Below are 10,912 nucleotides of genomic sequence, written 5' to 3'. Positions count from 1 at the left end.
TCTTTAATTAGAAAAAAATATCATCGTAAATCAGTCGCAGATTCAATGAAGGGAGAGCTAAGGGGGCTTTAGCCTCCCCTTTGAACGTGTTATTTACTATACATAATGAATATACATATACGTATGTATTTAATAAAATTATATATTTTGTCTTTTTGTGCCTAATACAAATAAGCTACCCCTCATTTCATATTTCTAGATCCACCCCAGTTTACGATGTTAAGACATAAAGTTTATATTATTACCTATTTTATATTATTTGTTTTGCCCAGAATAAAAAAACTACAAAACAAAATTAATATTTGAAGATTGTAATATACCTACCTAAACACTAGTGGGTAGGCTTAGATTAATATTAATTCCATCTTTCCAAATATAATAAAAAATAATTATTAATAAATATTATATATTTGTTAATAACACTGATAGAATAATGGTGTATTAGTATATTTATTACTTACATTATCGACATGCACAAATCTAGTTTTATATTATAGTTTTACAATTTATAGCAATGTCTACTGTTAACCTTTTAAATTATATTTAATCACTATAGATTCTATAATTCATTGTACTTAATTATAATATTATAAGCGGTTAGGCTTTGGAATTATCATTACATATCTACGCTTTACGACGAAAATGACAATCACACTTCAGCACGTGTTCACATTAAAATATTATTGTCGAACATAAAATGCGATATGTGAATATATTGTGAGCAAATTAATTATATTTTTACCAAGTATATGAGTAATACTATAAAAAATAATTTGGTGATAATGATATGGAACGTAATTGACTCGTATATAGTATACTCGTATACGTATGCTTAGCTGCTTAGCATTATGATATATATTATATACCATATGTATTATTTTAGATTTTAATTGAAGTAATATGAATGTAGGTACGTATTGATTTTACAATGAAGCGTTTTTTTGTTTGTCATAATCTTATAGAGAATGGTTCCCTAATGGGAAAGGGGTGTATAGTTGATAGGCCCGACCAGTGGTGGACAGGAGCAGGTTTAGCACACTCAAAATTATTAACACCCCTACCAAAAAAGAAAAAATATGAATCTAATTAATTTTTGTTGAAAACATAAAATCAATATATGTAGTACATTATTAAAGTAGATATATTATGTACTTAAAATGTAAATAATTTGTAGTTTTCCATGCACTAATAATATTAAGTAATTGAGAGTTGAGACCAACATTCGAGTAACTCCATTCTAAAGGCTAAGAAGCTAGTACTTAAAAAAGAACTTCTATAAGTCCCACCAGGCCAGTTCACTTCTGTCACCTTTTGAAGCAGCAAAAATGATTAAATTAACAATTTCAATAAGGGCTTGAAGTTGAAATTTGATCAAGTTTTGTCAAAACTGAGAAAATTAGCAAATTATTTTTAGTTAAAATCTTATACAAAGACATTGTGTTCAATATTGTTCAAACAATTATTGCAGCATATAAGTTTATTAAGAGTGATATCATCCATCGTAATCTGAAGATATCATAACGTTCAGGATGAAATCAAATGATTTGTCAACAGAAATGCAAATAAACTTAAGTTGCATACAAATGCTACTGCTAAACAACTTCTTGATAACTCACAAGATATTAGACACTTAAATGCTTGAAGCTGTACAAATAAGTGATTTACACTAAGGAGTAAGGAATGGGATAAATTCATTAGATGTATACTTCCATATCCATGTATATAAGTACATATTACATAATACATAAGTATATGACTATGTATATTTACATAATATTATATATATATACAAAAATATATTAATTGATTTATTTATAGCCTTTAAGAGTAATAACACAGTGCATATCTGTATATTATATGGTAACCTATTTAATTAAATTGAAATTATCATGGGTGGGTGGTTAGGTAGATGGAGGAATGATGAACATTAATGTTGATGCATATAATAAATGAGACGTAAGTAATGAAATGTTAAAAATTCAATCATTTCTTTTATAGTATCATGTTAGTTGTCTTAGTATATTTTTTGTAATTATGACCGAGTTGTGGTCGAGTATTATTTTTATTTGAAATACTAGTATGTTAATCGAAAATAAATAATTAATATTTATAAATATTTAAATTAAATAGTTAATACATACGTTTCGCATACATACTATAATAAGTTTGAGAATTTCATATTCGTTGCAAACACAATTATGTAATCTGTTATCTGCTTGTTTGGTGAAATCTTATAATAAAATATTATTTAAGAAAAAAATTTTGAAAATAATAAAATATAAAAATATTGGTAGTATAGCAGCAAAATAAAAATAAGTGTTTAATTTTTTGAAATAAACATTTTGAAAAGTATTTTAATAATTAACAACACTAAATTGAATTTATTTCCTATAGTATTAATCATGTTTCTATACTATAATTACTAATTTATGATCTATACACAAAACTATACATAATCAATTGGATTTATCAGTTTCCTGGTAACTTTATCTGCACATGCATCAGTCTCATTAAACCATAATATGGTTGTTATTTGTCATGCTGCATTGCTGTCACTAGTGGGTTAAGAGTTACAGTAATCATAATATAATATTAGTAATGATAGTCATAAGATAAAGAAAATTATTAAAGGCATAGTTCTTAGTTAATTGAAATATAGACACAATTAATACTGTTTAAAAATTTTTCAGACAAATATATTTAATAATTGGACTAAATACTTATTTTTTAACATACTCTTTTAAATTATTAGATGGCTAAAAACAGTAATTTACTTAAGTATTAGAAATTAAAATAACTGAGGATGCATAGTATTATTAAGCAAAAAATATTAAATAATATAGATATAAAAGAGTTATATTAAATAATACATTTGAAAAACAAGGCAATGAACATTTTATCAAACATGCATTATATTAGTATTAATTCTTGGGTTTTTAAAATGAAAAGTTTTTTCAAAAAATATATTAATCAGGACATAATGTAATTAGTAATTACCTTGATAATTTTATGTTACATTATATCAACAAAATAAATTTAATACTTATACTATGATATATTTTTGTAAGTTTTTAATGATACACAACTCAAAACAATTTAGGCACTTGAATTAGACAATTTCAACATAATTAACATAGCATTACGTAATATAACATGTGTATAATATATTAAGATATCTAATGAGTTGTGCCTGCATAATTTTTATAATGCAATTATAAATATGATATAAATAAATTGCATGTTAATATGTTCTCAAAATTATAGGAATAGTTTTGGTTGATATCAATTTGTATACAAATCTACAGCTCATAATTATAATAAATGAAATTAACAAAAAAGTACATCACTTAAAAATATTATGATATTTATAGAAATTTGATCACAGTTTTAATTTTCGATAAGACTAATGAATGAAAAACATAATTCTATTATGAATTGTGATAATCATTGTAGAAAATATTTTATGAACATTTACTAAAAAATAATTTAATGATGCGTTTTTTTTTTTAGAAATTTTTTTAAAAGATAATATTTATGTGCATATTCATCATAATTATTAATTATTGATACTTGGCCCATGCTGGAGTTTCAACTTTTCTAGCAGCAGGAGCTACACTTTTTTTAGTACTATTATTGCCTTGAAGTGTTGGAAACATTTCTTCATCTTTAACATCTAAGCTAGTTGCTTTACTTCTTGGTGCGCTTCTATGTCCACCTAAATGACAAATTAATTAAAAGATTACTATATTTGCAATAGAAAATTAAATCAACAGTTTACCTTGAAAATTGTTACGTTGAGCTGGTGGAACATATACTTTTTTCTGTACTTCAGCTACTACTGGAGGAGCGGCTAAAAAAAATTAGATGGTATCATGAATACACATTTTGTTCAAATTGTTTGATATTTAAAATAATTTTGAGTGGCAAAGAATATATTAGTTGAAAAATGATTTATATTCTAAAAAGCATCATTCAAGTAGTATGAATAACTATTACTTTGTCTAATAAAAGAACACACTACAGCCTGATGAAAATGGGGTTTTCTGTATATCCTCACACGACATCTTGCCATCGAGGCCAGATTAACTATGATGCAATATCACATCGGGATGAACAGAATAAGAGCGTTCTGCTACTGGACACAGTATAATATATTATAAAATGTTTATCTTAAAACATTGAAATTTATTGTAATAATAGTTGTATAATTTAATAATGCTCGATAAGATGTATTATATTTTGTCTTTTTATAGTATGGTAATTATATTAAATAATACATAAAAGTGTATAACTCACAAATACTAGTTAATGATACACGGTATTCAAAGTTAGTTTATACTAAGAATAATTTTATAAAATAATATGATATATATAATATAGGTATGTGTAGATTTTACTTCATAAATTATAAACACGCTTTACTTAAATATAGTTGTATACAAGTATGTATAGAAATTTCACAGTACAACTTTTAATAAACACCACAGTAAATTTAAAATAAAAAATATGAAAGAACATAATTTTAAATCAGTTAGGCTAAATATTATAAAAATAAATAATTTTAAATGTTTTTTTGAGCCTCGAGAATTTTTTTTTCATTTTGTGAACTTTGAAAATTGAGTTAAAAACAAAGTTGGCAATAAATAGAGATTAAGTGTTGAACATTTCTACAACATCCAATATCTTAGAAAAGTGGTATGTAATTATATGACATTCAAAAGTAATAACAAATCATCTTTTTCAAAAAACACTTCAAATTGAAAATTAGTTAAACAAGATTTAATTTCTAATTTATAAAGTTAAAAAAAAATTTAAATCATTCGATTTGCTCTAAATTTAAAGCTAAAACAACACAAAATTGGACTTGGTGAATGCAAGTCAACAATGTTATTGATTTTTAAATGTACAGTTTCCCTATAGCGCTAAACATTGGAACAGCATGGTATCATGACACTGCAGTAAAAACTATACACTTATCATTTTCAAAGTTAAAAAGTCAATCATTTTTATATGAATTGTCTCCCAACTATATGTGAATTTGCTTTCTTGTACTCTTAATTTTATGGTAAACGAAAATAGTTTAGTACTATTATTGCCTTTTATAATAGACAGGTAATAAATGTATAAGTGGATCCATACATTTTCAAATACCATGTATCAAAATAAGTTTGTAATTTCAAAGTCATAATTTATGACTTAAGTTACATTAGATATTATACACCATTATACTTATATTAATTCTTTTATATGGTAAAATATATAATCCAAGCCAGATACCTGAGCCAGATTATAATAAAAAATATACAATATTATTTAATTGATTTCCAACACTCATTCTATAGTACAATTTTATTTATTTATTTATTAATTTTATTTAAATTCCTAAGAGATTTAAAAGTTTTGAACTAGTTTTAAAAATGAATTAATATAAAGTGCAAAACATTAATAGTGAAAAGGGCAAATGTGTTAAAATAATAAAAGGCTTTAAATTTAATTTTAAAAAGAAGCTAGTCTTCAACAGTGAACGGTGGAACTGTATAAAGTAAGTTAAACCATAATAATCATGCACTATTATCTGATCAAGTATTTTATAAACAAGAAATCAGTAACTCTTTAAAAAGAAACAATATTATGCAAATGTCTTCAAAGTTTTATTACATGTAAAATTCAGAAAAAATAAAATAGATGCTATTAAAACTACCAAAGTATTTAGATAAGGTTCTTATAATCTTAGGTAATTATATAAATTTATATAACTCAAAATGTAATAACATCTTTCTGTAAATACTGTAAAAGAGTAAAAATAGGTTCATAAAATAAATGAATAATATCTTAAAATAAATCAAAAATGTCAATACGTATAGTAAAATTCAAAATAATATAATATAGGTACGTAAAAATTTCAAGTCCCCATGAACAATGTTTTTTAATTATAACAAAATAATTTACAACGCTACTCATTGTTAAAATACAAATTTTTTTCAAATAAATATTTCTGGTAAAATAATTGTCTATATATTGTTTAGATTTTATTGTTCTAATAAGAACTACTAATTAGAAATCTTGTATTAAATTTTCATAACTTTGATATGACGATTGATATAATGAAAAGTTTTTATGAAGTTATGCTTAAAAAATAGTTTGTAATTATGACGAATTTAATCAAAATTTTAACTCTAAATGCTTATAAAAAAATATTGTAAATATAGAATTTTGATATTTTTGTATTGAGAAATTAAAAACTTGGGAGTTAAATTAACCTTTTATGCATTTCTAGTCAGTGAGTTATTTTATAGAAAAAAACTAAAAAAAAGTGGGTAAGTGGATACCGTTCTGCTGTATATTAGGGGGTGGGGTGGAACTCGGACTAGGGTAGGTTAAATTTGAATGCAATGATAGGTATCATTGTATACGAAAAACGATTCTGAAAGAAGATGATTTGTCAGCCTAGGATATAATTTCCAGTGGTTGGTGAAAAAGGTGGTTTATGTTTTAATGGCCTGAATACACCAAAATTTAAGTTCTTTTATAATTATTGTAAGCTAAACTTATGAAAAATCTTGTATTAAATTTTCAACTCTTAGCTACCTATACAAATATTTTTATGAATTATACTTACAAAATAATTTGCAAGTATTCATGATTTTGAGGAATTTTTGTAAATATTTGAAATTCAAATGCTAATAAAAAAAATTGTGCCTATGTATTCTTATAATTTTTAAATCACTATAAAGAAACTATAGAGTAACTTATGAAAAATTTTGTATTAAATTTTCAAGTATTTTTTTGTGCTAAAAAAATTTTATCGACAAAAAAAATTCTGAAAACATTTTTTCAGAAAAATTGAAAATTTCAGTTTTCATTAAATAGCTTTAAAAAAGTCAAAATATTTTGAAAATTAAATCATGTAAAAAAAATGCTAATTTAAATAACTGGTAAAATTTTCAAGTATCTACGACTTATCCTTTTTGAATAATAACAAATATTTAAAATCGTTTGAGGATAAATCGTTATCGTTACGCGATTTCGTAAAAATTTAAAATTCAAACGCATTTAAAATTTTTCCAATAATGATGCTTTGAGTTCTATCTATAGCTACTCGAAGAAAAACCTATGGAAAACTTAATGTTATATTTTTAATCCTTAGTTATAAACACAAAACAATTTATGATTTTTCAACTTCAAAATTACTTGCAAATTTTGGCGTTTTCGACAGATTTCGTAAAAATTTGAAATATAAACGCTTATAAAAAAAAATTGTGACTAACGATTTTTAATTTTTTTTAGCTACAACAAGAACAACTTATAAGGAACCTTATATTAAATTTTCAAGTTTTTTTGGTCATCCAAAACTTTTTTACCGACACTTCAAAAAAAAATTCGCATACAAATCGAAAATTTCAGTGGTCTATAAATAATTCACAAAAAGTCAAAAATTTTTGAAAATTTAACTGTATATATAAAAACACTAACATAAACATTTGGTGAAAATTTCAAGTATTTACAGTGATTATTTTTTTATTTACAACCATATAAAAAAATCGATTCGGTCGAAAACTGGTTTTGCGTAAAAATTCCCGTTTTTCCATCATTTTTTTTTTGTTTTTCTCGATTTTTTTGAAAATTGTTGGAAAATGTTAACTTTTTACCTCTATAATGCACCAAGGATATTCACTTTTCCATCGGAAACCACTCCCGAAGTTTGAAATTGAAGCATTATTTCGACTAATTATGCTTTACACCAATGAGTTTACACAGACACAAAAACAAAAAAAAACACATCATTGTAAAATCAATACATTCATCACTTTATTGATCATTCAGAATCTAAAATAAATGAAAACAAATATTTCAAATGCCTTTAAATAGCATAATAATAAGAAAAAAGGTTTTGAAAATTAAATTATGTAAAGAAAATGTCAATCTAAAATTTAGATTGTAAATAACTGGTGAAATTTTCAAGTATCTATGACAAATCGTTATTGTTATGCTTTTTCGTAAAAATTTAAAATTCAAACGCACCTAAAATGTTTCTTATTATGATGTTTCAAGTTTTCTCTATAGCTTTTTGAAGGAAAACTTGGTGTTACATTTTTTAACTTTAGATATAAACACAATATTTTTTGATTTTTCAACTACAAAATTTCTTTCAAATTTTCGTGAATTTGACATATTTCGTAAAAATTTGGACTATAAATGCCAATAAAAAAAATTGTGGCTAACAATTTTTGGTTTTTTTTTTTTTAATTTCAATAAAAATGACATATAAGAAACCTTATATTAAATTTAACCAAAACACCCAATATTTCTTTATCGACACTTCAAAAAAAAAAAAAAAATTAAAATAATCGAAAATATAACTGTATAACACTCATATAAACAATTGGTGAAAAATTTGAGTATTTACAGTGATTGGTTTTCGAGTTACAACCATATAAAAAAATCGATTTGGTCAAAAACTGGTTATGTGTAAGAATTCCAGTTTTTTCGTCACTTTTTTTTGTTTTTCTCGGTTTTTCTGAAAATTTTTACTTTTGACCTCTAAATGCCTCAAAGATATTCACTTTGCCATTAGAAAACACCCCTGAAGTTTGAAATTAAAGCATTATTTTAATAAATTATGATGTAAAAAGACAAAAAATAAAAATAAAAACACACATTATTGTAAAATCAATACATCACTTCATTTAGAATCTAAAATGATGTAGTTTTGCATGCAATTAATTTTTTTTTTTAAAACACCCAAACTATTAAATTGAAACTCAAATACTTTTATTTTCCAAATTTAATGTGATAATATTTAATTAAAATGAAAATAAATAACAATTATTCAGTATAATAGTCTATCGGCAGCGCTGGATAGACAAGGTATCGGCCCACCGAATTTTAGAATTTTAACCGGCTCCAAAAATGTTAGCGGCCCATTTTTCAATAAAATAATGTCATTAATTCATATTTATAAACATTTTTGAGCTGTCAAGAGTAACAGAGTTGGGGTGTTCAAATATTTTCGGCCATATATTACTAAGTCAGATTAAATTTTAAGCGGCCCACCGAGTTCAACTCAGTAACTCACAGGGCCTATCCAGGCCAGTCTATCAGTAATATTTTAAGAAATTAAACAATATTTTTTAGATTATGTTATGATCTAAATATGTTGTACCCTCAAAGATCTAAGTAATTTTCAAATTTAATGTTTCATGAAATACTTAACACTTGTGTTTAAATACCTGAATGTATCTAAAATTCTAAACATAAGAATCTCATAACCTAAATAAATGTTTTAGCTGTAAAGCTTGAGAATAATATATGTTATTTAATTTTACAACTATCAACTTTAAAAATGAGTTTATTCTAAGTTTATTTTTTAACACAAAATATGAGACAATGATAATATTTTCAGTAAGTAAAAAATAAAAGTTACCTTTTGGTGGTGGAGGAGGAGGTTGTTCAGGTTCAGTTAATTTCCAAGGTCCTGCATTTTTTCGTTTTGGTACCATTTCTCCTGCTTCATTTTCTTCAAATTCTATTTCATCATCTTTATCGTTGTTATCCGTAAAGCTAGATGGACAATCAGCTGTCAAAGTTTGCATCTTAAGTGTTGTATAGTCTTTTATTTCTTCTTGGTATTCATTCCATTCTTCTTCCAACTGTTAGAAAAAAATTCAGCAATGTTAATTTAAATATTTATAGTATTCTAATATTCAAATATTAATCTATTTTCATTAACTACCTACTTAATATATAACAAGTAGACTAGTAAAATTGAAATACTTGCTTAAAATGTCATCATTTATTGTGCTTAAATATTTAATTAAAGGGGAAAAGAAATGACCTATACTTAACAATATAATGTTTATTGTTGATAATAATAGAAGTAGGCACCTACCGTCATATTCAATTTAATCTTATTGTTGTTTAAATTCCCCTAAATTATTATATACTTAGATCGCATTACACTTACCTAACATAAAACATTTTTAACAAACGTCAATGATAGTAGGAACACATATTTATTTGACTAAATATTAGGTATGCAATATGTTTTGTATATATTGTATATGGTTTAAATGATAAAAGTTAAATTGATAAATACCATTTTGGAAGAACTTTTGTTGTCGTTTTCAGTCGCGTAATTACTTTGAATCGTGAGCGACCTTTCAGATCTTTCTTTTTTCTGTTTGTCTTGTTTTTTTTGTAATTCTTCTTGTCCGGTAGCCATATTATCCGAGGAGGTCGCGAATTTCTGGCCTTTGGTTTTCTTACGGTCTTTCTTTGCAAAAAAATTATCTAAATCGGCCATGATTGCTTCTGAGACACCAAGAAAAAACGAACATAAAAAATTAGTGTCTAGCAAACAAAAAAAAAAAACTTTTACTAATAAAGAATAAAATATCGTCTTCGCCGGTCCCGACTGTATGGGGATCGATATCAACGGCAAGGCCGTCACTGGTCTAAGAGACTAGGAGAACGTTGCGGACGTAGTAGACGATATTTTAGTTTAGTTTATCGTGTGAAAAATCGAAGAGAGAAATAAAAATAAATTTACCAAATTCGTTGGAGGTCGGACGACTGTGTGGACAACGGGCTCGGGCACACCGACAACGGTAAAATACTATTAAATATTATTAATTAATTACGTGGTCTCGATGCGTGCGCGCGTGTGTGTGCGTAGCAATATATGTGTATATATAATATAATATATATTATTATTATTAATTACTGTGCAAGCGGCGGGCGCGACAACGGTATTCGGCAGACGATAATGTAATATCTCGCCACCTCGGTTGTTAACGTGGAAACGCGACAAATCACATGTACTACCACTTGCGAACAGCGACCCGACCGCCGTGTCCGATTGGTTATCATCGGCCGATCCCGTTATCGTGACGATTCCGAAACGGATTCGCCG

The 10,912-nt window shown here is 25.6% G+C and overlaps 1 protein-coding gene across 1 annotated transcript; it reads right to left on the bottom strand.

Moving 5' to 3' along the window:
• Positions 1-3,056: 3,056 nt before the first annotated feature.
• Positions 3,057-10,869, bottom strand: LOC114132582 (protein CDV3 homolog). The gene is made up of 5 exons (XM_027998083.2): positions 10,550-10,869; positions 10,097-10,311; positions 9,425-9,650; positions 3,779-3,850; positions 3,057-3,715 (listed from the first exon to the last, which is right to left on the bottom strand). Exons 2-5 carry the CDS (start codon positions 10,301-10,303, stop codon positions 3,561-3,563), a joined length of 660 nt encoding a protein of 219 aa, XP_027853884.1. The 5' UTR covers positions 10,304-10,311; positions 10,550-10,869; the 3' UTR covers positions 3,057-3,560.
• Positions 10,870-10,912: the final 43 nt, after the last annotated feature.

This window comes from Aphis gossypii, chromosome X (assembly GCF_020184175.1).
Source record: "Aphis gossypii isolate Hap1 chromosome X, ASM2018417v2, whole genome shotgun sequence".
Taxonomy (NCBI): Eukaryota; Metazoa; Arthropoda; class Insecta; order Hemiptera; family Aphididae; genus Aphis; species Aphis gossypii.
Note: the sequence above shows the minus strand (reverse complement) of the source record. Positions and strands in the feature narration are given on the sequence as shown.

What these genes read in the sequence shown, in the direction of transcription:
- LOC114132582 (XM_027998083.2), bottom strand. Translation starts at nt 10,303, where the DNA reads ATGGCCGATTTAGATAATTTTTTTGCAAAGAAAGACCGTAAGAAAACC. An exon ending in ACAAAAGTTCTTCCAAAATG is followed by an intron (nt 9,651 to 10,096) that starts GTATTTATCAAT and finishes TTTTTCTAACAG; the next exon opens with TTGGAAGAAGAATGGAATGA. An exon ending in TCCTCCTCCACCACCAAAAG is followed by an intron (nt 3,851 to 9,424) that starts GTAACTTTTATT and finishes AATTTTTTTTAG; the next exon opens with CCGCTCCTCCAGTAGTAGCT.